Source organism: Sapajus apella, unplaced genomic scaffold (genome assembly GCF_009761245.1).
Source record: "Sapajus apella isolate SASKATOON/1434 unplaced genomic scaffold, GSC_monkey_1.0 scaffold115, whole genome shotgun sequence".
Taxonomy (NCBI): Eukaryota; Metazoa; Chordata; class Mammalia; order Primates; family Cebidae; genus Sapajus; species Sapajus apella.
The window spans coordinates 2,597,383-2,623,089 of record NW_022437055.1 but is presented as its reverse complement, the minus strand read 5'-3'; the positions used below and the strand labels follow the sequence as shown (position 1 = coordinate 2,623,089).

General features: G+C 37.4%; 2 protein-coding genes and 1 long non-coding RNA gene across 5 annotated transcripts in view; 2 read left to right on the top strand and 1 right to left on the bottom strand.

Moving 5' to 3' along the window:
- FRMD7 (FERM domain containing 7) overlaps positions 1-8,675 on the top strand; it is a 49,956-nt gene extending 41,281 nt beyond the window's left edge. For both annotated transcript variants that reach the window (XM_032260209.1, XM_032260210.1), the window contains exons 6-12: positions 311-425; positions 617-764; positions 1,736-1,831; positions 3,589-3,752; positions 5,394-5,462; positions 5,579-5,654; positions 6,707-8,675. In XM_032260209.1, the coding sequence (XP_032116100.1) occupies positions 311-425; positions 617-764; positions 1,736-1,831; positions 3,589-3,752; positions 5,394-5,462; positions 5,579-5,654; positions 6,707-7,801 (1,763 nt within the window). In that variant the 3' untranslated portion in view covers positions 7,802-8,675. The remainder of the gene's footprint in view (positions 1-310; positions 426-616; positions 765-1,735; positions 1,832-3,588; positions 3,753-5,393; positions 5,463-5,578; positions 5,655-6,706) is intronic.
- Positions 8,676-9,714: 1,039 nt separating this feature from the next.
- The window catches only part of STK26 (serine/threonine kinase 26), a 52,659-nt gene continuing 36,666 nt past the window's right edge, over positions 9,715-25,707 (bottom strand). For both annotated transcript variants that reach the window (XM_032260212.1, XM_032260211.1), the window contains 9 exons: positions 22,560-22,616; positions 17,364-17,472; positions 17,124-17,281; positions 16,004-16,189; positions 14,484-14,632; positions 13,355-13,448; positions 12,831-12,893; positions 12,613-12,749; positions 9,715-11,558 (listed from right to left, as the gene is read on the bottom strand). In XM_032260212.1, coding sequence (XP_032116103.1) covers positions 11,534-11,558; positions 12,613-12,749; positions 12,831-12,893; positions 13,355-13,448; positions 14,484-14,632; positions 16,004-16,189; positions 17,124-17,281; positions 17,364-17,472; positions 22,560-22,616 — 978 coding nt within the window. In that variant the 3' untranslated portion in view covers positions 9,715-11,533. The remainder of the gene's footprint in view (positions 11,559-12,612; positions 12,750-12,830; positions 12,894-13,354; positions 13,449-14,483; positions 14,633-16,003; positions 16,190-17,123; positions 17,282-17,363; positions 17,473-22,559; positions 22,617-25,707) is intronic.
- On the top strand, positions 13,431-23,877 carry LOC116537979. The gene is made up of 3 exons (XR_004263446.1): positions 13,431-13,661; positions 18,361-18,365; positions 23,843-23,877. It is a non-coding gene; the product is annotated as an uncharacterized LOC116537979 (long non-coding RNA).

The window sequence follows — 25,707 nt, the reverse complement described above, 5'->3', positions numbered from 1 at the left end:
TATGTTATATGTATATATAATCTCTCCTACTTTCAAAATGCTGAACTGTGATCTTGGAGCCCTTAAGATCTATACTTGGTCTGTGACTTCTTATACTAAGACTTCAATGCTTCCGAATTGAAAAAGAGCCAGTTGCCACCTCCCCACCACCTATAGAAACATAAACATACATAAAGCATGGGGTGGGAGGCTTGGGACTGCATTGGCTGCAAAGAAAGGACTCCTTGATGGAGGACAAGAGTATGCTGAATACTCCATTGCTGAGTTCCTCAAAGGTAATATGAAAAATGTCACTTTTTCTGTCATGCAGCAGAACTTGGAGACTTTCATGAAGAAACAGATAGGAAGCATCTGGCACAAACTCGGTACTTACCAAACCAAGATTGTTTAGAGACCAAGATCATGCACTTTCATCAGAAGCACATGTAAGCACTTTCAACTGGCACCTGCTTTCCCCAGTAGAGAACACTAAATCTGGGGACAGACTCTTAAGAACAAGCCCTTAAACCTGAGAAGTTGCAGGCTCCGTGTAATGCTGAGCTCCTCACGGAGCTCCCAGGGTGGAAATCTCAATCTTGCTGCATTTATTAGGCTCATAAATTCTTTCCCCTTTCAGTGGCAGGAGCCCAGCTGAATCTGACATTCTGCTACTGGATATAGCAAGGAAAGTGGATATGTATGGCATCAGGCCTCACCCTGCCAGTGATGGTGAAGGGATGCAGATTCACCTGGCTGTTGCTCACATGGGAGTACTGGTGTTACGGGTAAAATCTTTTTCCTTTCAAGCCCTTCAGATTTAGTGGGGGAGGGGGATGGTTATCTTGGCTCAAACTTGGGTGTCCATTCCCAAGGTGATCTTACCCCACAGTCTCATCACCAGCCAGAAAGGGAAATGGTCAATCATGTTTACTTGTAGTTGCATGAAAAGTATATATGACAAACTAATAAACATAATTAACTGTAGGGAATGGATAGATGGGGACAGAAGTAGGGGTGACAGTGGTGGGAGTGAAACTTCTTTCTATAGACCATGTGAATAGATTACCTGTTGAACTAACAACAAACAAGCAAAAAAAGCAAAGCTGTTTGGGCAGACCAGGAAAGTCAGGGGAATTGAGAGGAGTTGGAAATGGGTGGAGGAGGCAGTAATTAAGCAGAATAGCCTAGAGAAGGGCCTTTCAGAGCTGGCAAGAAGGCTTGACTATGTGGAAGGCATTGTGGGTGAGGAGACTGCAGGAGAGAGTAGTATAGAGTTGGATGAAAGGGTGTTTTGGAATTAGTGGGAACAAAGGTTATATATTCAATATAGATGAGGTAGCAAGATATGGCCAAAATGTGATGTGGGCAGTGAGGAGCTATTGAAGGTATTTGAGCTAATGAGATATCAGAAGAAAGAGGACATTGTTTTTAGCAGATGAATCTGGAAACATGGGAAAGGGGTGAAATTAGAGAAGCTATTGTAAGTAATCTTTTCCTCTCGTGATCTCCCTGTGCTGGCTAGAAACCTTCCCTAGGCACACCCCTTCTTGCTTGCATTCCACACCATCCTTGTGTCCCACATGAAATAAATGCCTTCTTTGACCACAGCTCCTACCCAGTGCAACAGGATCAATCTGTGCAAGAGATGGGGCAAGGGTGGTCCTTCTCATGAAGTGTGTTTTCTATCAGGTTTGCACTGTCTTACAAACCAGCTTGTGCGAATACATTCTGAAATCTGCCACATTTTTCATTGTAGGGAAATACAAAGATCAATACTTTTAACTGGGCTAAAATCCGCAAGTTGAGTTTTAAGAGAAAGCATTTTCTCATCAAACTTCATGCCAATATCTTGGTAAGTAGCTTTCTAATACATTCTTTTATTTCCTACTCACCGGGAATTTTTTTTAGTTGTTTCTGCAAATGGTTTGGATGTAAATGGTGAAAGCCGGTTGGCCCTGAGTGGTGATGTATCTCCTCTTTTGCCTTTAAAGAAATCAATCAGAGTTTTAATCATTTTTACTAAAGGTAAAACACTAAGAAATCTGATTGGCAGTTTAGAATTAATGAAGTTATAGGAAAATGGGGCAACTGGGCTGAAAGGCAAGTCACTCTGGAAACAGTTTTTTAGGGATTTGATGAGTCACATGGGCATGACCAGGTCCAAGACTAAGAACATATTCATTTGATGTTATTGGTTCCATTTTATAAAGTATCTTCGCTTACTTTCCTTAAGCAAAAATCATTGAACACCTAGTATATGCCAAAACCAAGCAGGATGTGGGAGTCAGATACACATGTAAGCAAAATAAACAATTATTGGGCAAGGTTGCATAGCAAAGAGTGAGACAAAGATGTTCTTCTGTTTTTGTTCTAGAGATGGGGGTCTCATTGTTGCCCAGGCTGGAGTGCAGTGGTGACATATAGCTCACAGCAGCCTCGACCTCCTGGGCTCAAGTGATTCTTCTGCCTCAGCCTTTTGAGTCACTAGGACTACAGGCGTGCACCGCCACACTTCAATAAGTTTTAAAACATTTTTTGTAGAGACAGGGTCTCACTATGTTGCCCAGGCTGGTCTCAAACTGCTAGCCTCAAGTGATCTCCTACCTTGGCCTCCCAAAGTGCTGACATTACGGGCATGAGCCACTTAGCCTAGAAAGGAAATTTTTATGACCATAAAGGAAATAAAAAATGTGCATCAATTGATTTTCGGCCTACTAATCCATCAGTTTGGATTTGATTATCTGTATCTTGACCTTGTAGAAAAGTGTTCATTGAGCAGTACAAGAAACTGGATTCAGTGTGAAGTTCATGGAGTGCCCCAGAGGCTGCGTGCAGGAGCCTGGAAAGGAATGAGAGAAGTGGGATCAGTGCAGTGGGTTGATGGGGCTGCTGAAAACAGGCCTGCAAGCATACCATGTGAGGGGTATATAGTGTCAGGACATGGCGAAAACTTGAACTTTAGGTCTGGAAGACCAAGGTTAGAGTATGCTGGATGAGAAATATAGAGCATTGTACAACAAGACAGCCTATAGAGGAAGACATGTTTCTAACTGTTACACTAAAAAGATTCATGTGCTGGGTGTGGTGGCTCGCATTCGTAACCCCAGTGCTTTAACAGGCTGAGGTGGAAGGATGGCTTGAGTTTAGGAGTTTGAGACAAGCCTGGGCAACATAGCAAGACCCCATCTCAACTAAAAAAATACAAAGAAATTATCTAGGTGTGATGGCACACGCCTGTAGTTCTAGCTATTTAGGAGGCTGAGTCAGGAGGATTGCTTGAGCCCAGGAGTTCGAGGTTACAGTGAGTGATGATCATGCCACTGCACTTCAGCCATGGAAACAGAGTGACACCTTGTCTGAACACACAAAGAAAAACTTAAAAAGCAAGATTTACTTCTTAGAGAAGGCTCTGTTTGTGAGCAGTGGCCCTGTCTTTTCCTTGCAAGGTTGCCAATCATTAGGTTTCAGTAGGTGTGAAACCAACAGAGAGCCAAGTGGAAAATCAGAAGCTGCATGGGCGAATGGATGGACAGTTTGGAAGGCATTGGGATTGGAAGGTCTTTGATATTCTTGAAGGATGTTTTGCTTGCTGGAAATTGGTTTATACAGGTGCTGTGCAAGGATACCTTGGAGTTCACCATGGCCAGCCGAGATGCCTGCAAGGCTTTCTGGAAGACTTGTGTGGAGTACCATGCTTTCTTTAGGCTTTCAGAAGAGCCCAAATCAAAGCCCAAAACCCTACTCTGCAGCAAAGGTTCCAGTTTCCGCTATAGGTAATTAAACATTGCATATAGTCAAATTGTACATGCTGTTTCTTTTCAAAAACACAGGAAGCTTAGGAGGAGTTCACATTCTAGAAGCAACAAAGACTCCATTTCAATCACATCAAAGATCATACCCTTTCCTGCTCATTCTCTGTGTGACAAATTAAGTCAATATTTCCTAACCAGGAGGCAGGAGGAGGGGGACACCCTACCTAAAGGGGTAGGATCAGAGTCTCAGCAAGGATGGGAGGACGTATGCAGTTTGAGAATACATGTTCTGTAAACCCATTGTTTCTCTTATATTTAACTTATATGAAAACCATGGAAAGAAAAGCTCAACAACATCGTTTGGGTTGTAAAAGCTAGAGTGAGAAAGCACTGGAGGGGATAAGAAATTTAGAAGTTTGAACAATATGCCACTAGAGGTTCCTCACTATGGGTCATACTTTGGAGGAATCGGAGCAATGTTGGGTTAAGATCTTGTCTTTATTTGAACACATCAGCCTAGGAACCCATTGGAGGAAGTTTTCAAAACTTTTACCTAAGGGACACAATTCTGATTAAATGATTCCTCATAAAGGATTTTTTTTAAAAAGTGGTATCCTACCCCAGTAAAAATTAAGATCTATAAAACTTACATATTTCGGATTGAATCTCTCCAGTCTGTATTCTACAAATCCCTGCCTTCTTAAACAGATGATATTGAAAATATTTTGCCTTTTTCTTAATGCCCTGACTTATTATAAGCATCACATATGATCTTTTGCAGGCAGCTGTAGTGCAATGGTAGCCTCAGGGCAGGGGAGGCATGTCAGGCCCTGTACTTAGGTGATAAATGGTCCAGACTTTTTAGTCTTTATTATTCTTGTGATTTTTTTTGATTCTTATGTTTCTCCCAGCCATGATCTGACTTTCTTTGCTAGTGTATGCCTGACTGGAACAGCCCTCTTTAACTGTTTAGTTAGCTGCTTTTCTTCTGCTGTGGATTGAGAAACCAGATACGTAACCTCATTCAAAGTAGTACGGAATATCACTCAGTTGACTCTGATTTAGAGGTAGAGGAAAAGCCTTTAAAGGAAAATATATTGTTGTTATTATTTGAGACAGAGTCTTGCTGTGTTACCCAGGCTGGGAGTGCAGTGGTATGACCTTGGCTCACTGCAGCCTTGACCTCCTGGGCTCAAGCAATCCTCCCACCTCAGCCTCCCAGGAAGTTGAGACTGCAGGCATGCACTACCATGCCCAGGTAATTTTTATTATTTTTGTAGAGATGAGGTCTCACTGTTGCCCAGGCTGGTCTCAAACTCCTGGGCTCAAGTCATCCTCCTTCCTCAGCCTCCCAAAGTGTTGGGATAAAGGTGTGATCCATCTTGCCCAGACCAAGTATATTATTTTTAAAGTGCAGAAGTTTTAGCTGTTATATAACCCTGTTCAGAGGTTTTTAAAAAATATCTGTGTTCTGAGTAGTTGAGGTTGTTCTCTGCCTGGTCCTTGAATAAGTGGGTATTATCATTAATGTGATGGTCAAAGATTCGTGACATATGTCATTCATCCAAAGTCTTTTGATTTCAACAATAAATGAGGCTTTCAAGTTTTAGTAGCCTATTGGTTTATGACTAGAACTAAGGATTTTTATTGTCCCTATGATAGTGGAAGAACCCAAAGGCAACTTTTGGAATATGGGAAAAAAGGGAGGCTGAAGAGTTTGCCATTTGAAAGGTACATGTTTTTGTTTCTCTTGTTCATGTTGATTTTATGTCAAATTTAGAGATTTCTATGTATCCTGGTATTCACATGAAGGCCATTTCAATGACGTCTCTGCTTGGGGATTTCAGGAAACATTACCCATCTCAGTACCATGAACGACAGTGCAGGTCCTCACCAGACCTCCTCTCTGATGTGTCAAAACAAGTAAGGTTTCTGAAAATGTCTACTTCTTTAGGTAAACGTAATTTGTGCAAATTTCAAATGCTTCCAAAGATGGATTCTGCCAGAATCCCAGTGTGTAAAAAGGTTATTCTGTTCAGGTAGTTTAGCTTCCTGGGCAGGTCTGTCAGCTCAGTCTTTCCTGCCAATAGAAGACCATTTAGTAAACTACCACTGGTATGTACCTTACAGACTGGAGGGATCTGGCACATCTTCAAATTGCAACTTGTGTTGCTAACATCTTGTAAAATAAAGATCCAAATGAATTCTATGGCTATAAATTTTCACAACTTAAAGCTCCATCTTTTTACCTATGAAAATCTTAAGGCTTAAAGGAAGGTATAAGGTCTCGGGTTAAGGTTTTAGAGTATTTTTGCTGTGTAATTTTGTAGCTTAAGGACGAAGTGTTGTTCCCCTGGAACTGTGAGACGATGGCTTCCTTTGACATTTTTAGTATGAAAATTGTGAAGTATTTTTCTTTTACTCTCCCTAAAAAAATAATTATAGGTCTCATAAACTCTCATGCCTTCAAGCCACTGGCAGTTTTTATCCAAAAGGCATCAGAGGCATAATGATGAAAGGGGCCATTTAGTATATGAACCTCTTATACCACTCATAGCCCTCCTCCCACCATTTTACAGAAAATAGGGAGGAGGCTGGAATAGTAAGGTTAGGAGACTTGTTTAAGGTCACACAGCAAATCAGAGACAGAGCCAGTACTAACAGGCAGGACTCCTGGTTCATTAATATAGCTATTAAACCAAATTGCTTGTACCGTATACACTCAGAGTCAGGCGGTAGGATGGCATTGAGAAAGAATAGTGTCACATGTGCTTTTTAACACATGCACTGGGATGGTACAAGTTATTACCCTTGCTTTATTTATTTGTCTACCCCAGAATAGAACATAGATCTTGTTAAATCACTTTATGAAATTCATAAATGACCTTTCAAACTTTGAGGCTAATTTAGATCCCTCCCCCATCCCCAACCAAATGGCCTTTTTCTTCTTTCACCATTGTGTCCTTTCTCTCAAGGTGGAAGATTTGAGACTAGCATATGACGGTGGGTACTACCAAAATGTGAATAGAGTGCATGCATCTGAGCCGGTGCTGGACAGCAGGAGGAGGAACTCTGCAGTGGAGGTGACATTTGCAGCTGAGTTGGAGTGTTCCAAACCAGAGGCGGATCCCACATTGCTACATCAGTCCCAAAGCAGTTCCTCTTTCCCTTTTATTTATACAGACCCTGTCTTTAACACTGAGCCCAGTCCTAACCCTGATCCCAGAGACTTCTTTTCGGAGAGGAGTCCTCTAAGCTCCTTCCAAACAAGCTGTAAGTTTGCTGATAATCACATGAGCACATCTTCTGGCCTCACAAGCAAAGTGAGTCCAGCACATCAGCTAACTTACACAGATGTGCCCTATATTCCTTGTGCAGGTCAGCAGGTTGGTATTATGACTCCTCAGGTCTTTTTTTATGTGGACAAGCCACCCCAGGTGCCCAGACAGTCCCCGATCATAGCAGAGGAAAGGACAAGTCCAGATAGCTATCTAGAGCCCACTGCAATGAAGCCAGCCAAAAGAAGCCCAAGGAATATTAGAATGAAGAGCTTTCAGCAAGACCTGCAAGGACTCCAAGAAGATATAGCCAGGACCAGTGGTAGGAGCAACATTAATGTAGGTCTAGAAGAGGAAGACCCAAATTTGGAACATGTATTTGCATATAACATTCAAGAGCAAACCCCTAAACGGTCCCAGAGCCAGTCAGACATGAAAACTATTCGTTTTCCTTTTGGGTCAGAATTTAGACCTTTAGGGCCTTGTCCTGCTCTTAGTCGTAAAGCAGACTTGTTTACTTATATGTTTGCAGAGCAGGAGTTGCCAGCAGTTCTAATGGATCAGAGTACAGCAGAAAGGTATGTAGCTAGTGAATCCAGTGATTCTGAATCAGAGATTCTTAGGCCAGACTACTATGCTTTCTATGGCAAAGGAATAAGGTCACCCATGGCCAGAATCCGCTTGTCTTCTGGTAGTCTACAGTTAGATGAAGAAGATGAAGATGCTTCTTTCAACACACCAACTCCTGAAGACAGGACCTTGCTAAAACCATGTAATTACTTTTTAGCTTAAAAGTGTGAACCCTATGGACATTTCTGAGCCAATTCCATGTTACCAACTTAGGCAGAAAATAATGAAACTTGTAGAAACCATTTCCTTGGTTACTACGTATTCATTGTTATTAAGGAAATCTTATTTTGGACACCTACTTTATGAAAGGTCCAGATGCTGCCTCATTCCTTGAGTTTTACTCATTACTCTGAAGGGTCTCTAGAACATCCCCTTTCATCACCAGTACTGTGGCAAGGTGAGGTGGGTATTTGTCATTTCCACTGCACATTTCCTCAAAGAGATAGTGAGTGAATGCTAGGCTCTTCAATGCTGAAGAATGGTAACAGTATGGCTTGGCATAAGAAATTGGCTTCTAATGACATTTAGTGATTTAGTAGGTTATGACTGTATTGATCTTAGTGTTCTTAAACAACACTGAATGAATATTTCAGTCTTTACTATTTGTGTGGGGCCCAGTAGAAATGGTCTTGTTATATGTTAAAGACTTCCATTTTTATAACATATATGAGGGGAGCATGGCCCTCCTACAGCCTCAGGAACAAGGTGGTGGCGTAGATCCTCTCAACAGAATACACATTTAGAATTAATCTAGGACTCGGCAGAATTCTAAACCTAGGAAATTCATGAATTAAATCCATTTCTAAAGCCACACGTATACCTGATAAGCCTATCATGATGTTTTAGTTGTAACCTCTATATTCTTAACTATGTACTATATCTAGTAAAAGAGAAACATTAACAGGTCAGATTGTTTATCTAATATTTCCTGCCAGAATTTATTTTTTGTCATAGCTTCTTGCATGTATGCAGACCAGGAAATGTTTTTGTAATAAAGCATGATGGAAAATCCAGGTAATTAAAAAATAAATTATAAGTATGTTCTTCCTTTTGTTTTAATCAATTTCAGAAGGGATTCATTCTGGCCTATTACTAAGGAAAGGGACAGTCACAGAACAGGAAATGGAGGGAGGCAAGTGAAAGTGTATGGCCAGGGAAAGGAAGAGTAGAATTGAAGGGTAGCTGAAAAGAAGGATGGCACTAGTACCAGGGTGAGTTAATGAACAATATTCCATTTTTGAACCATTCAGAATTTCCCTAATGGTCCTCCTGGAAGGTATAGCATTCTATTTGATATGTTCATTTTGTTTTTTAAGTCCAACATATTTACAAGATAATATTAGTACTAACTTCAAAGAAAGGATGCAATTCTCTAGGCAAGCTAATTTTATATATAACTTAATGGAGAAAAGACTGATGGAATAGTTTCCTTACTCTCCTAGTCTTTACATCAGAAAAATCCCTCTTAATATGCCTCATCCCACCCCTTTCCTCCATCCTAGCACTTTCTTGTCTGCTTCTGGACTCATATTAACTCACAAGTCTAGAGTAGCTATCTAATAATAATAATATATTGAAACCCAATCACCTAGGTTTAATAAAATAGTATAATATCAGAATATTATAATATAGTAATATATTAAGACACATTAATACCATAGATTCTTAATGCCATGTTAAGTACACCCTCAACCTCTTCTCTAGGAAAAACTCAAACTCCTTTATGTTAATACTATTTCTCTTATCAATTTCTAAAAATCTTCACTAAGTTTATATCTGTATATGATCTCTTAATAAAATAATAATTAGGGTGACCATATAATTTATTGTTCAACCCAGGACACTTTCAAGTGAAAGGGTACTTTATTAATAATTTGGTCAAGACAGGAGGCCCAGAAATCAGGACAGATGTTCACTGTAGCTATAATTAATGCTTAATGAAATGTGAAGAGTATCTTCTGGTTTCCAACAGAAACTTCTATTTTAATGTTCGAACAATAAAGGACAAAGGAGAAATAATTTGAAACATTGAAGCCCCATACCACACCCCCATCTCTAGGAAAACAAACATTGAGGACTGTGAAATTTAAATATTTATTTTTAAAACCCCCAAAACACTGGAGTATGCTTCACCTAGAAACAGTTTACAGGACTAAAAGCTATAATGAATAAGCAATACAATTTGTATTTGGGATGCAATTGTGTTGTAAAGTTTCAAATAATCAATTTATAAATTTGTTGCTTTAACTTTTACAAAAATATTCATTTAACCCATGACATGAGTTGCAAAATTATTTCCAGACTTCTACAGATTATAATCTATAATTGTGTTTCAGTTACACAGCAGGTGAAATTTTTAACTGAACCATTACTTCAAAATACAATGCATTAAAAGCAATTGTTACAGTATAGGTACTAATGAAAAGAATTTTCTTGGCACATAACACCACAACTTTCTCAAGTATCTATATTATGTAAAAAGAGGATGTAATGGCCACTTTGACAAAAAACTATACCTTACAGGAGGAATATCTTTCTTCTAATATTTGTCAATTAGTCGGATTTTTTAAAAAATGACTTTTGTGCAAAAACCAAATTGTGCAGATCCAAACAACAAAACATTAACTATCAAAACTAATTAATATCAATAATTCTACAACTACTGAAATGTAGCCCCAGTTCAGAACTTAGGCAGGCATAATATATGTACTGGGTTTAAAAGAAAAAGTCATCACCCACTTAATAGTACCATAAATACAAGCGAAAATTAACTGTGCAATCTAACTTGCCTTTGTGTGGACAGAAATCATCCTGTACTACGGTTATTTTCATATGAACTAGAAAATGCCCACTTAAATATCCTTTTAAAAACAACAAACTTATGCTTATTACTGATAATTATGAAGAACAAAAATATATAAATAGTTTATAGGACAATTCGCTATCATGGCAAAAATATGCTGGTATAAGTTATATTCATACCTGTTGATCAGGTATTTAATCACATGACAATCAGCTTTATTTTTAGGCTCTTCTAATCCAAGTAGACAGTATGGAATATTAGTTGAAGATGTAAAACCTGAAGCCAGACCAACTCCTCCAACATTACCAAACCTATCCTTGGCTAAATGAGTTTGCTTTATATTTCTAACCATGTTAAATAAGGGTTAAAATTGCCTCTTCTACCTAAAAGAGAATGTAAATGCTACACACCAAGAGGTACCACTGTTGCTGCACATTGCCTGTAAATGCTTCAAACACACGGTCTCAAATATGATTATCATTGAGCTTTGGAATATCATGCCAACTTGGTAGAAGAGTCAAGACTTTTATAGATTTCATTTCTAAGATGTTATTAAAAACTTGTTTTAAGAAGATACTTTTACAGGTTTAATTTCTAAAACTTTATTAAAACTTTGTTTTAAGAAGGTATGACTTATTTATACCTCCCCACCAATAGTCATTTTTAGAATATGCATGGCTTTTTTTCGAATAAACTTCCTGAAGCTTGATAATTTACAAAAGTTGAATATTTAGAATGACTTTGAAAGACCTGTATGTTTCAGGAGTGTAGAGTTAACTAAAGGTCAAAACAGGAAAGGTATTCATCCTAGTAACTTAAGAAATAGTGATACTTAAAGCAAAACGGTGTCTCAACATTTACTAGAATACAGGTGAAACTATAGTATTAAAAGTTATTCCTTACAAAATAATCCTTTCAAAATATAAAATGATAAACACCATCGCAAAATAGTTGAATAGCTTCTTCTAAATCTTCAGTGTTGCAAAGATCCAAAAGGCACACAGAGCTCATAAGTTAAACACTGTTAAGCTTGAAGGAGTTTTGGTGGGTCTCTCTGGTACTGTATGAAACAGACATCAATAATAAGTTTCTTAGGGGGATTCGCCTGCTGAACACCTGTAAAATTAAAAAAAAAATGTAAACCAATGTACAACTATGCATATTTATATTTCTCCTTTGTATGAACTCTGCAATGAAGAACCTGATTCCACAAAGGGGATATATTATTTCCATGGAATTTCATCATGTAGATGTTAAAATATAAACAAGTTCAAAAATCCTTTCTGCATCTGATTTCATAACTTCCAATTGATTTGTTTACAAATTGGAAAACAAATGAGAGGTTTTCATTAAAATATAAGGGATTTTAAGGCGGCGTTAGGTTTGCGAGTGCAAGTGAGCTTTATCAGATCGAAAGATCTTTGAGAGTGTGTTATTTCATAGGTCACAGAGTTTGTTCCAACTCGATCCCAGTGGCATCATAAACACAAAGATACATAAAGATGCACTGAGAAGAGATATAACAGGATTAAGGCTAAAATTAATATCACCGTATAGCTTGCTCAAGCTAAGGAGTGCGTATGTGTATGCATGCATACAAAAGTCTTGTTGAAAATTTTTTAAAAATTAAATGTAAGAACTTTTTTCAACGTGAACAAAATCAAATAAGTATTTCAAGAGACAGCACAGAATCTGAAGTTGAACATAAGAGCCTTTTCTTGGTCTAAATTGAGTCCCTCTACCTTTTCCTTAACTTCTCATGTGGAGGTCAAACGCAGGAACTTTAGCACTGGAACTATGCAACTAGTGGTGTTTCGTTAAATTCTGAGGGTAGCGGCAAGAAAGAAATAATACCCCAATAACGTTTATAAGAGCTCAAATGAGAATATGCTCAGTGACCTTTTGTCTATACTCCTACTAGAGGAGAAAGAAAGACAGGTCATTTCGTGCAGTGGAAAACTACTTTGTTATGCCTAAAGATAATAGTTCTGAAAGCTAATGTTTAAGATAGGCAACAAACAAAAACTGTTTTTAAGAATACGACTGTGTATTAAAAGGCGACTTTGTTACGAATAATTGGAATGGTTGAATCAAGGGAACTACACTGCATCGTAAATTGACACCCAGCAGAAAATGCAAAATAATTTTTTAAATGATATTTCCAACTTACTTTTGAAATTTTTCGATTAGTTTCTTCACCATTTTATCTGTGATGCCAGGACAGGCGGCTTCAGCCACAGCAATACTTTTCTCGAGTTCTTCAATCGCCTGATTCCTGCTAGCGTTATTCTCGTCCTGCTGTTTAAGCTGAGAATGATTAATAGTTAAAACATTTAAAATATTATACTACTTAAAACAGATATGCAAGGCTAATTAATCTGTACTTACTTCGGCAAATGCAGGTGTGATTATCATAGACAAACAGCTCAGGGTTTGCACAAGATCTTGCTCCTTTGAATAAATAATATACATTATGCACATGAACTTAAAATAATTGTCCTCATTTTCTTATGCTTTAACAAATATGAACCAATTTGAATCCCCCACTGAAAACAAAAGACTCTATGTAAGGCAAATCTCTAAGCTTTCTTCCTATCACTCATTCCCATTAAACATCTGGAAGTCCCAGAAGTCCTCTAACTTCTGGGATTACAAGAGATACCTACGATTCCTGGGCTTATGTATCTCTAGGTGAAATGTACTTAAAAAAATACCAACATACTCACTTAAATAACTTCCTATTACCCTTTCTTAATTAGCTCAACACTGGTGACAAATGAATCATACTACATACACAGTGAGGCAGACAGGCATTTAAGGGTATTCAATCCTAACAATTTTTGGCTACTATAATCTAAGTACATAGTTTGAAAAACTGCATCAAGAGTAAGTAATTTTCTCCATATACATACTGCTCCATTCTGTACTTTCTTTGGATCAGGCTTCTTTCGTACGGTGGTAAAGCTCCATTCAGGATGAGTATTGTTTTCCCTGCTGGTAGATTCCCTAAAGAGATTGCCAAAGATACCTCTATAAGTGCCAAAATGATTCACCTTGGCAAAAAAAAACACCAAATAAATGCAGGTAGAATTTAAAGGGATAATTGTCCTAATGTTTAAAAACTCATAGTACAAAAAAGTATCTGATCTCAGCTTCAGGTGAATGCTACATTTTACTACATGGCAGTAGTGGAGTGCTTCTCAACTCCATATGTGCTTCGTTGAGACTTCCTACCATATATAAATACCTGTCCCTCACTGCTCCCCACCTATTGAATTAGGATCTCCAGTAGTGTGACTTGTGATTGCTTTAAGGTTCCATGGGTGACTCTTATGGGAAGCTAAGGCTAACACCCATTAGAATAGGGCACAGATTATCCTGATATTTTTTATCCCTTTCCAATGTTGGACAATTTCTCATAAATGAAAGAATCTCAGAGTAGTACCTAAAGAAACTTGCTGTTGCCTTTGTGCCAGTTCAGCTGGTGGAGGACTAAATTCTCGCACAGCATATACACTTTCCTAAATTCATTTAAGGACTATGAGGCTGAATTTAATGTAAATGCTGCTGTTATAAAACACTACAACTTTTTCAAGAAATAAAAATCATACATAAATGACCATTTAAATGTATTGGTTTGGTACATGGCCAAGAGGTGGGAAAGGCCTGGAGGTCAGTTCTTTTGAGGGATTTGCAGGTTGCCATCAAAGTATGAGAAAACTCAGCTCCTTATTACTTTGGGCAAACTGATATAACACTTTTAATTGAATCTTGTTCCAAAATTTTGTAATATACTCAAGTATCCACTAGGGGTTAGACCAAGACCATTTAAAACTAGAGCTACTCACTTCCAAGAAAAACATGTTTCCAACTTCATTGTATTCCACAGACTGTGATTGAAAAAGATTTTCACAGTTTCTAAGGTGAAATTTCAAAATATGGTTTATATTTTATGCTAAAACAAGCACACTGGATCATATCTAAAAGATATACAATATTTAAATAGGCTACCTACATAAAAATTAAATAATTTGTACATACGAATCAGAGCCCTCAGAATCAGATTCATCATCACTGTGTCCTTCTGCCTTCCATCTCTTAAATCGATCTATCAGTTCAGTCAGATAAGAAGTCTTCTTTGAATTTTTTACAATGAATTTGTGTTTCAGAAGTTCTTTTGCTGTAGGACGCTAAGGAAAAAAGATCAAGGATGCATGTCACAATTGCTGAACTCTTATGATTACAAGGAATGGTAAATAAAATCATTTGAATTATTAAGCTGAAAGGTCTAAAGGTATGTCTGTAGACATAAGGACAACTAGAATGCTGTCAGAAAATAGCTAATTCTATTATTGAAGTGGCTCAAGGCAACCACATTGAATCTACTACTTTGGTGTCCCAATTTGTTAAAGCCCAATGGGCAACAGGTGGCTTACCCACCAGCAAACTGTCAGGCAGGGCCTTCTCAAAAGCAGAGAGACACATGACAGTATTTAGAAAGGAACATTTAAAAACATTTCAAAATAGTGTTTTAAAATACTTTAATCACATTTACTGTAAATTTGAAAAAAACTGATGAAAACTTGCAAGGCTGTAATTTTGTTATTGTCTACACATATCTTATAATCCCTTCTCCATCAGACATCAATTTCTATTGCATCTAAATGCAAACACCAGGTGCTGTGGAGGATGTCCTGCCTTCATTTTATTAATATCAGAATGTTTATCATCAACTTTAAAATAGTTATATCAAGTTTGGACTGCTCTTTTGTATTTCTCATCTCTAAAAGTCAGAAGGCAGTTTTATGTCAACAACAGTAAAACAACTGTAATCAAATCCGCCAAGTAAATGAATGGAGCTCACTAGCCTGGGAAAAGTATACAACTTCACACTGAAATTTCTAAATGCCAAATAAAAATAGCCCTGGCCAGGCACAGTGGCTCATGCCTGTAATCCCAGCACTTTGGGAGGCCAAGGAGGGCAGATCATTAGAGGTCAAGACTGGCCAACATGGTGTAAAACCCAACTCTACCAAAAATACAAAACTTAGCCCTAGGTGTGGTAGCAGGAGCCTGTAATTCCAGCTTCTCAGGAGGCTGAGGCAGGAGAATCAAGATTGCACCACTGCACTCCAACCTGGGCAACAGAGCAAGACTTTGTCTCAAAAAAAAAAAAAAAATAGTTAAACCCAAACATAACTTTTCATGAGAAATGAAAACAGTTGAATACAAATCATTGTATTTATATATACACTTTAATAATGACATAATATAAGGTTCACTTTATTTCTCAAATTTATTTCCCCCTGAAATAAAAAATAATCAATAGAATATGGAGGAAGCTGAGGACCAAGAAAAAAATGAAGGGTAAGGAGAAAATGAATGAAGAATCTCATTAAGAATGGAATAGAAATATCAATACAGAGGGACAAACCAAGTTCCTGAATGGATCTTAGACACTTCTCATACGCACTGTATTCCCTACTGCAGGAAAAGCTCCCTTTGCTACAGGTAGAGCTAATAATAGAAAACAAATAGTAATAATAGCAATATATACTCACAAATGATGGATCTTTGTTCAGGCAAGCATCAACAAATTCCTTAAAAGACTTAGTAAATTCTCCAACAAGAGTTGGAGGATTGTTTTTGGGAATAAGAAACAGAACTCTCATTGGATGCATATCGGAGTTAGGTGGCTCTCCCTTGGCTAGTTCAATAGCAGTAATTCCCAATGACCAAATGTCAGCCTAAGGTAAGAGGAGGAAAAAAAAAAAATATATATATATATATATATGTGTATATATATATATATATGTGTATATATATATATGTGTGTATATATATATGTATATATATATATGTGTGTGTGTATATATATATATATATATATGTGTGTGTGTGTATATATATATATATATCTCACCTTGAAACTTTATTCCAATATACTACCACAAAATAACCTGTGGAACCTAATGGTCATATAATATTTGTCTCTCAAGAAAATGTGGTGTTAATATTTTAAAAATAATGAATTCTCTAGGAATGGAGGATTTCAGTGGTGAATAAGCCAGGCAAAAATCCCTGCTCTTAAGGGGATTACATTCTAGTAACAGAGACAAATAAATAAATAAAAGTTCTGTAAAGAAAATAACAAAGCATAGTAAGAGAATAATGAATCGTGGGGCCAAGGGTGTTGGAAATTTACATAGGATGGCTAGGGAAAACTTCCCTGTGTACGTGATGTTTAAGCAAAGACCTGATTGTGGGAGGAAGGTTATTTCAGACAGAGGGATGGGCAGGTACAAAGGTCCTGAGGTCAGGGTGTATTTGCTATGTTTGAGGAACAACCATGAAGCCACTGTGGATGAAGAATAATCTACAAGAGAGTGGTAGGAGATAAGATTGGAGGGGCAGATAATGGCCAGATTGTGTACAGCTTTGTATGTCACAGAAAGGGCTTAGGATTTTATTCCACATAGGATGAAAATCCATTGAAGTGAATAGGGTCCAAATATTAGTTGGCAGTGAAGAAATTTATGATTAAGCAGCAAAATAAGATGTAATTCTAGTTTAAGAAACACTTGCAAAACAAGGAAAAATAAGGCAATGTATTAACTAAGATAGTGTGCCATATACAATTTATTAACAAACTCAAAACAGTTTGTGCAGGTAATACTTTACTTTTGAGTCATAAGCTGACTGTTGAATAACTTCAGGAGCCATCCAAAATGGAGTTCCCACAAAGGTATTTCTTTTAATCTGTGTATCTGTCAGCTGGCCAGCAACTCCAAAATCAGCAAGTTTAACATCTCCTTGTTCTGAGAGCAAGACATTGGCAGCTAGGAGGGAAAAGAAAAGAAAAACCTCAGTTTGCTCGGAATGCTTCTGTTTTTCTCAGGTTCATATTAGACTTTTATGTACCTTTTATGTCTCGGTGAATTTTCTTTTCTGAATGCAGATAGTCCAGACCTTTTAAAATTTCCTTTAGCATGGTAGCAATCTGGAACTCATCAAATGGACCAGCTCGAAGCTTAAGGGGAAAAACACACACACACACGTACACACATGTATAAAAGTTTGGAAATGTAAAATTCAAAATTGGTATCTTTGAAATGAAGGGATCAGTTAGACACATGATGCCGTTCTCTTTACTAAATCAATATCTAAACTTAAAGTGAGGAAAAATGTAAAATGTGAAAGAAGAAAGCAAAAGAGTTCAGTCAAAGGGCTGAACAGGTTTTTTAATGATTCGATTTAATGAAAGATAATACAAGCCCTTTTACCTACGTACTAGGCTCCATATTCTGAGGTTCCTGAATATTTACATCAAAGATGAAACAAATTTGCTTACACAATGACAGAACCACTTATTTTTTCTTTAGGTGGAAAACAAAGAAATCAGTTAAATTATGGCATTTGCTGTGAAAAAGTTACTACATATTGACACAAAACTGATTTTTAGGTAAGACAATCTATAAGATTTCCACAGCAACTATTTGATCATATCAGTCAGTATGTACTTATTTTAATAATATTGTAAAGAACAGAGCCTTTTTGAGACTCAAATTATAAATTTAGCCAAGAATATAATAATTAAACTATTCAGACTTAGATTATAAAAAAATTTAAATCATAGAGGGATAATGTTTTCAAATAAATGTAACACATATCCCTTTATTTCCCCATCCTTGTACCAAAGCCAATAGTTCCAACTGGAATACAAGGAAAGCAATGATTAGGTTTCAGGAGAACTTGTAATGGAATATCTGAAAATCCCTCTTTAAAATAAATGGTTATTTTAAAATTCTGGTACCTCATAAAGCACAAACAGTGGACTGTACAATATTATTACAGGAAAGGGTGGGAATCTAAAGTCAGAGTCGAGGCAGAGTTCTGTTTGCTTCTGGAAGGAGGGAAGAGGTGGTGAAAATCAAACATTGCCCACTCTGCCTCATACTGGGAGGGATCCACAGCTCTTTGGCACCTTGTGTATTTCATCTTTCATGAATGCCATATTTATGCTGAATAAAGGGCACTTTCATGTTGAAATTTAACAGCTTAAAATAGAACTCATACTTTGGTCTCACCATCTAATATTAACTGTGGTCTGGGTATATAGTACACTCCAGGGATGTCTGTAATTCAATAGGTCCCTTTCCTAGGTAATATTATCTATTTACTTTTAAATCTATCAACTTCCACCCCAAAGTTTCTATTTAAACAGTAGTGATTAGTTTCTAAAGTTTTCTAGAAAGGGTGAAAATGGCATACTATTTTATTGATGGCTGGCCGTGAACTTCTGAGGTACTAGAAGATAACTGAAGGACAAATATCATACCACTTAAGATGGGTAATTAGTATCATCTGATCATAGGACATTGGCAAGGCCAGATGAGGTATATCCTTGGTTATTTAAGTGATTGGGCAAGATTAATGTATGGCCTACTAGCTATCATCCTGAAGAACATCTAAACATAACATAAATAAGCCAACATATTATCTATCACAGAAGTTTTTAAAAATATTTAAGTAAAAACAACAAAAAGGGGCCGGGCGTGGTGGCTCACGCCTGTAATCCCAGCACTTTGGGAGGCTGAGGCGGGTGGATCACGAGGTCAAGAGATTGAGACCATCCTGGTCAACACGGTGAAACCCCGTCTCTACTAAAAGTACAAAAAATCAGCTAGGCATGGTGGCGCGTGCCTGTAATCCCAGCTACTCAGGAGGCTGAGGCAGGAGAATTGCCTGAACCCAGGAGGCGGAGGTTGCGGCGAGCCGAGATTGCGCCATTGCACTCCAGCCTGGGTAACAAGAGCGAAACTCCGTCCCCCACCCCCCCAAAAAAAAAAAAAAAAAAAGAGAGAGAGAGTGAAAAACAACAAAAAGGGGATCCTAAAGATTCATGAGCTTATCTGCTATATTTTAGGTTCATGTTAAAATTCAATAAAAGTAAAATCTCAATTAACTGGGTGTTGGAGGAAGATGGGAAGAAAGACTCTGTGGCAAGGAAACTTTTCTCCATTTGAACTTTTCTCCAATGACTGAAGACCTTCCATGTCGCTAACAGATAACACCTCTGTCCCAGAGCAGTGTATTTGCCTTGTGCAATTTGCCTCTGTTGTTAAGTGAGAATATGCAAAAAGGGACCTTGACTCTTTCAAAGACTGTATATTTGTGGGCTCATGGAACTTCCCCACACTTCTTTGACTTTTATCCAGTCCCTAATGCAGTCTGCTATGTTATGCCTTCTCTTATGGTTAGCATATTGTTTCTTTTCCTTGGCGCTCATGTTTTATTCTAGTCATCTTCCTATATGTGTTTTTGTTGCAAGGCACGACAATTCTTTTTGGAAAGAAGTGGAGCATAATAAAGTCAATAAAATGATGCCCAACATACTCAAAGTCTGCTCACATACAATAAATTGTTCTTCAAGAATGGGAGTGACTCAAGGTAGACACTCTATAAAGTTGACACAAATGACAAGTTGTAATCTTATGTTATTCCATTAGTTAGGCACCTGGTACCAGTTTAAAGTGAGAAACATTCTCCGCTAAATATCCCTTTTATTTCCTCTTGTTCTTAGTAGCAGAGCCTTCCTCTAAACCTAATCCTGCCTTAGATTCCCCAAATGATAGCATTTATTTGTATAGGAATATACATTAAAAAGGAATAGCACATTTTCTCATTATGTGCTCTCCCTATGAAGTCTAATTAAATGAGGCTTCTAAGTAAATCACAGTAATATTGAATTTTAGAGGTAGAAACACAAAATTAGAGATTACTGATTCAATTTCTTCATTTGACATGTGAAGAAATTAAGACACAAAGAGGCTAAAGAGCTGCCCAATATTTGCCAGGCAGTCAGTGTCAGCGCTGGGTTTAAGACCTAGGTCTTTTGATTCTTAGCCAATACAGTACTAACAACATTTTTCATTCATTGAAATTGATACTAATGGCTATTTGTTTTATTAAGTAGAGATTAGAATAGCAGGATGAGATTAAGATATCATAATCATTTAACTTGGAGAGTTCATAAAACTGCCCAAACTGCTACTAGGGGACACAGATTAGGGTCGTTAGTTGGGGTTAGGCCAGTGCTCACTGCTTAACATTGCTATCAGTGATACTGCTGAACAGTGATCTAGCTTTGCCAATAGTTCCAAAACAGGGAAGAGACATTGTGAGCACCCTGAGGGACCAGATGAAGCAACTGATACATTTGGAAAGGGCGCTTAATATTCAAAAAATGGAAAGAGGATCATGAAACAATTGAGAGGCTTCTTGTACAGCTAATGAAAAAACTATTGAATAATATGGCTCTGTGACAAGACAAATAGAAATGAGATCATTTAACTTCAAGAGGAGAATGAAGCCTGACTCCATGCATGAAGGATTATTACACAAAGAAACATCAGTGGTGTTCTCTCACTAGAGAGGAGAGAAAAAAAAATGAACTCAGGCTTTAAGATATAAGAATTAGATGAGACACAGGAAAAGATTACCAGATTCAGAACTGATTAAACTGACATGAATTCCTAGAAGTAGATGAGACTCTTCATCAAGTTTAATTATCATTTCTTTAGAATGGTTTAAATATGGTTCTGACTAAAGGAAAGAAAATCTCTTATGGTCATTTCTGTTCATAAAATTATTTGAAACTTTGAGTCACTGGCAGTCAGGGTTAAAGCCTTTTAAAAATATTTAATCACTTTCCGTTAGGAAAACTCATCTGCACCTAAAAAAATAAGAATTAAAACATTATTTGATTACTTTAATCAAAACACTTTCTTAGAAACAGCACACTCTATAATTTCGCAGGCAGAAGCATGCAAATAAAAAAAATCACATAATATTAAAAATGAAAGGGAACTTGGAAATAACTTAGTGCAGCTTCTTTGTTTTATAGGACATCCAAGTTCAGGAAGTTTGTGTCTGGTTCACAGGCACAGATTTAGTTGTGCGTAGAGCCAGACCTATAATCTCCAACACCCTAGGCCAGCTTAGTGGTTATTCTACTACACTAAGTTGCCTCTCATAAGTCATACTGAATTTTAAATATAGTGTCATATTAACAAAGATTTTTCAGGAAGGGAAAGAAACTCAACATTGATAGAATCACACTAAATTGGGGAACAACCACTGTTTCTCAAAGGCATTCTGTCTGTGAAGGCATCTTTATTGGATTGAATTTTCCTGCACACTGCAGGATTTTAGCATTCTGATCCTTGACCACTAAAATGACAGGAGCACTTTTAAGTGATTGTGACAACCCAAAATGACACTGCATTTCCAAATGACCTGTAGAGAGGCAGAGAGAACTCTGTAAAGACCTGGATCTGCATGCCTACCTTGGTTAGAACCCTAGTACCACTATCTTAGTCAATTCAGGTGCTATAGTAGAATACCACAGACTGGGTGGCTTAAACAGTATTTATTTCTCATAGTTCTGAAGACTGGGAAATAAGTCCAAGATCAAGGGGCTGGCAGATTTGTGTCTGGTAAAGGCACTCTTCCTGGTTTCCAGAAGGCCTTCTTCTTACTGCACCCTCCCATGGTGGAAAGAAAGCCAGAGAGCTCTCTGGGGTGTCTTTTATAAGGGCACTAATCTTATTCATGAGAACTCCACCTTCATGACTTAATTACTTCCCAAGGTCCCCACCTCCTAATACCATCACATTGGGGGTTAGGATTTCCACACATGAATTTTGGCGGGACACAACCATTCAGTTCATAACAATCACTTTGAGTGACAGTTATCCCAACTATTTGTTTTTTAAAAACCTAAAGACACTCAGTTTTTTCAGGGATAAGCTTGCAAAAATCAAACTTAAAACTGACAGCAATGGACACACACATCCACTTCTAATTTGGGGGACTTTATTTTATTAAGCTATTTGCATTTCTTATATAGTCTTAGAATGCCAGCAACATGCTCAAACTTGCAATACATCTGTACCTACATAAGGCAGTGGTCATGAAAAAAGAATTTAATTTGAACATATTAACTAAAGCAACCACTTAGCATGCCCCAAAGCCATTGCTCTTCAATTAAAAAAAATTAAGGTATGTGCATATGCACACACTTGCATGTGTGTGTAATTATTTTAAAATACTTACAAGATCCAGTGCTGAACCGCCACCCAGGTATTCCATTATTATCCATAATTTAGACCCCTGTAAAGCCATGAAACAATAATTACAAATTTGAGCCAAAATAACATACTAGCAAAAATGTTAAAAGTCTCACCTACTAAAGCACAGATTTTATTTGCATGTTCTCACTTATTTGTGGGAACTAAAAATTAAAACAATTGAACCCTTGGAGATAGAGAATAGAAGGATGGTTACCAGAGGCTGGGAAGGACAGTAGGGAGAGTGAGTTGGGAATGGTTAATGGGTACAAAAAGCAGTTAGAGAAATAATCTAGTATTTGATAGCACAACAGAGTGACTATAGTCGATAATAATTTAATTGTACTTTTAAAAATAACTAGAAAAGTATTATTGGACTGTTTGTAACACAAATAGTAAGTGTACCCCAGTGTGATCATTAAACATTGTATGCCTGTATCAAAATAGCTCATGTATCCCATAAATATTTATACCTTCTTTGTAGCCACAAAAAATAAAAATTTAAAAAAGTAATAAAAATAAAGAACAGATTCCGAAATGCAGATTTAAAAGTGGTTGCTTGGGAACCCAGAATATATTTTTTCCATCGAACACTCCAAATTAAAGTTCTGAGCTTAGACTACCCCCATATCTTTTTGCCTGTGATATAGCTAAACAAATAAAAGTACTGTTTGTTATTGTTGAACTATTAGTAATTTTTCTAAAACTCAGAAAAAAACCAAGCTTTAAATAATTATCTTGAATGATGATATCGGAAAGACAGCTACATTAAAGAATGAGGAGGTAAATGAGGGCTTGAAGAAATCTTAGGTTTGAATTTGAGGACAATGGATATTTTCCCTTATTTGCGTTGTTTGTTTCATTTGTTTTCATGTGCTTCACAACGTTTATCAGCTATGGTTAATGGGCATTTTTGGTACACACATGGCACTCAAAAAGAATATTGTTCATTATACCTCTGATGTAAATGGATCAGAAAAAGGGAGAGTGTAGCTTTAAAAACATATGATTACTCCAGGTGGAATTAACCTCACTGTGAGCTGAACAAGAGGAAATGGTGCTCCTGGGAGGAATATATGTACACAAATTCTAAAACAGGTGTACACACACACACATTATTTAGTTCCATCAGTTAAACACTGGAGTAAACCATTAAACCCTTTTTGTTTTAGCTATAGCTTGAAATACAAGGGACGCCTCTCTCTCCATACCATTTCATGAGTGGTAGTCTCTGAATTTTTGTGGGACCACAGAGCTGACCGGAAGTAGAATGGTTGGTTTTACTATACTGGCAGCAGTCAAGTAGTAACTGGACTGTGTTTCAAAAGTTGATTTTTAAGTAAGATGTTGGGAGTTTTAAAAGCAAGCATTTTCCCATAAAAATAGTGCCTAAGCTCCTGGGGTAGTCCTCCCCAAAGACAATTTCACACAAATGTATTCATTCGTAGTATAGAATGAAGAGTAGCATAGAAACTAACTACTATTTATATCTTAACAATATTTCTAGTGGAAAAATATATTCAGTGTTGTGCTTCAACTTGGGATGCCAGAAACATATTTCTCACCTTTACAGCCCCAGCTGTGGGGTGAAGATTCTCAAGCTACTGCCAGTAGCCCTCAAACTCAAAAATCCCTGGGAGGTAATCAGGAGTCCAATTTAAAATTTCCAAGCATCTCCATGAGGATGTGACTTTATCAAGGCAAAGAATGGACTCTAGTGACATGATGATGAGTGCTTAGGGGATAGGAGAGGGTTGAAGAATCAGAGTGGAACTGATGGTGTAGTGTGGGGAATGGGGTGTGGCCTAGGGTTAGGGACCACGAAGGGAGGGCTCAGTTAATTCAAACAAAATGATTCTTTTTTTCCAGATGCTGACACCATGTAGAATTTGTAATAGAAGGAGGAACGGTGTTCCCCTACCACTTCCTCCACTAATCTTGACACCTATTCTGTCCTGCCATAGATGTCCAGCTTGCACTGCAAGCAGAAAGCTGAGAGTCTTGGTTAGCAGTGAAGTCTACATTAGGAAATAGAGGAAATAAATTCCCACAATACTGGTGAGGGAAGAGGAGTTCCAGGAAAGGTTCATATAACTTGTATTTGTGTATAAAACTTAGGCACTTGCATCCTGAGAACTGGGAATCTGATGTATCTTTATACTTTTCTCAAGAGAAGAAAAAAGTGGTTCTTAAAATGGTGGATAGGTTATAAATTGTTTCTTTTGCCACAGTTTGTTTCTAACAAGCACTATACTCTATCATATTAATCCAGAGAGCTTCTCATTCACCTGATATTTAAAAGAAAAATCTTATAAAACATGCCTTTCTATTTTGCAGTTCTGCATGAATGAAAGGACCTGTTTTCCAAGTTAAAAACAATGTGTGCCTTTTTGTTTCTACTAATTCAAAACAGAAACTTGCCAACTGTCTGTCACTAAGAAGTGTTCATAGAAAGCTTAAAATGTGATTTTACATAGTAGTATATACCATTAAGCATTAAAATTATAACTAATCAACTTCTAGATCTGAAATAAGGAATCCTTATTTGTTCTGGAAATCAGTGGTGGTGAGGGTTGCACAACATATCTGTATTCCCAGTATTTTAGAAGGCTGAGGTGGGAGGATTATTTGAATCCAGGAGTCTGAGAGCAGCCTGGGTAACATAGTGAGACCTCATCTCTACAAAAAGTGCGAAAAAATAGCTGGGTGTGGTGGCATACGCCTGTAGTCCCAGCTACTCAGGAGTCTGAGGTGGGATGATCAACTGAATCTGGGAGGTGGAGGCTGCAGTGAGCCGAGATTGCACCATTGTATTCCAGCTTGGGAGACAGAGTGAGACCCTGTCACAAAAAGAGCGAAAAAGAACCAACCAACCAACCAAAAAACACCCCAGAGCCGTACACTTAAAATGGCAAATTTAGTGTTAAGTATATTTTACCCAATTAAAAAAAAAAAAAAAAAAAAAAAAAAAAAAAAACAGCACATAAGATTTTATAAAACTGCAAGTGACAGTAGAGATCATTTTGCCAAGAATATGGCTAGAAAATTTACCACTTCTGAGCTATTTTCTTCCAGCTTGGAATACTGTGTCCCTATCCCCCTCTCACCTCCCAACCCCTACCAAAATCATACTC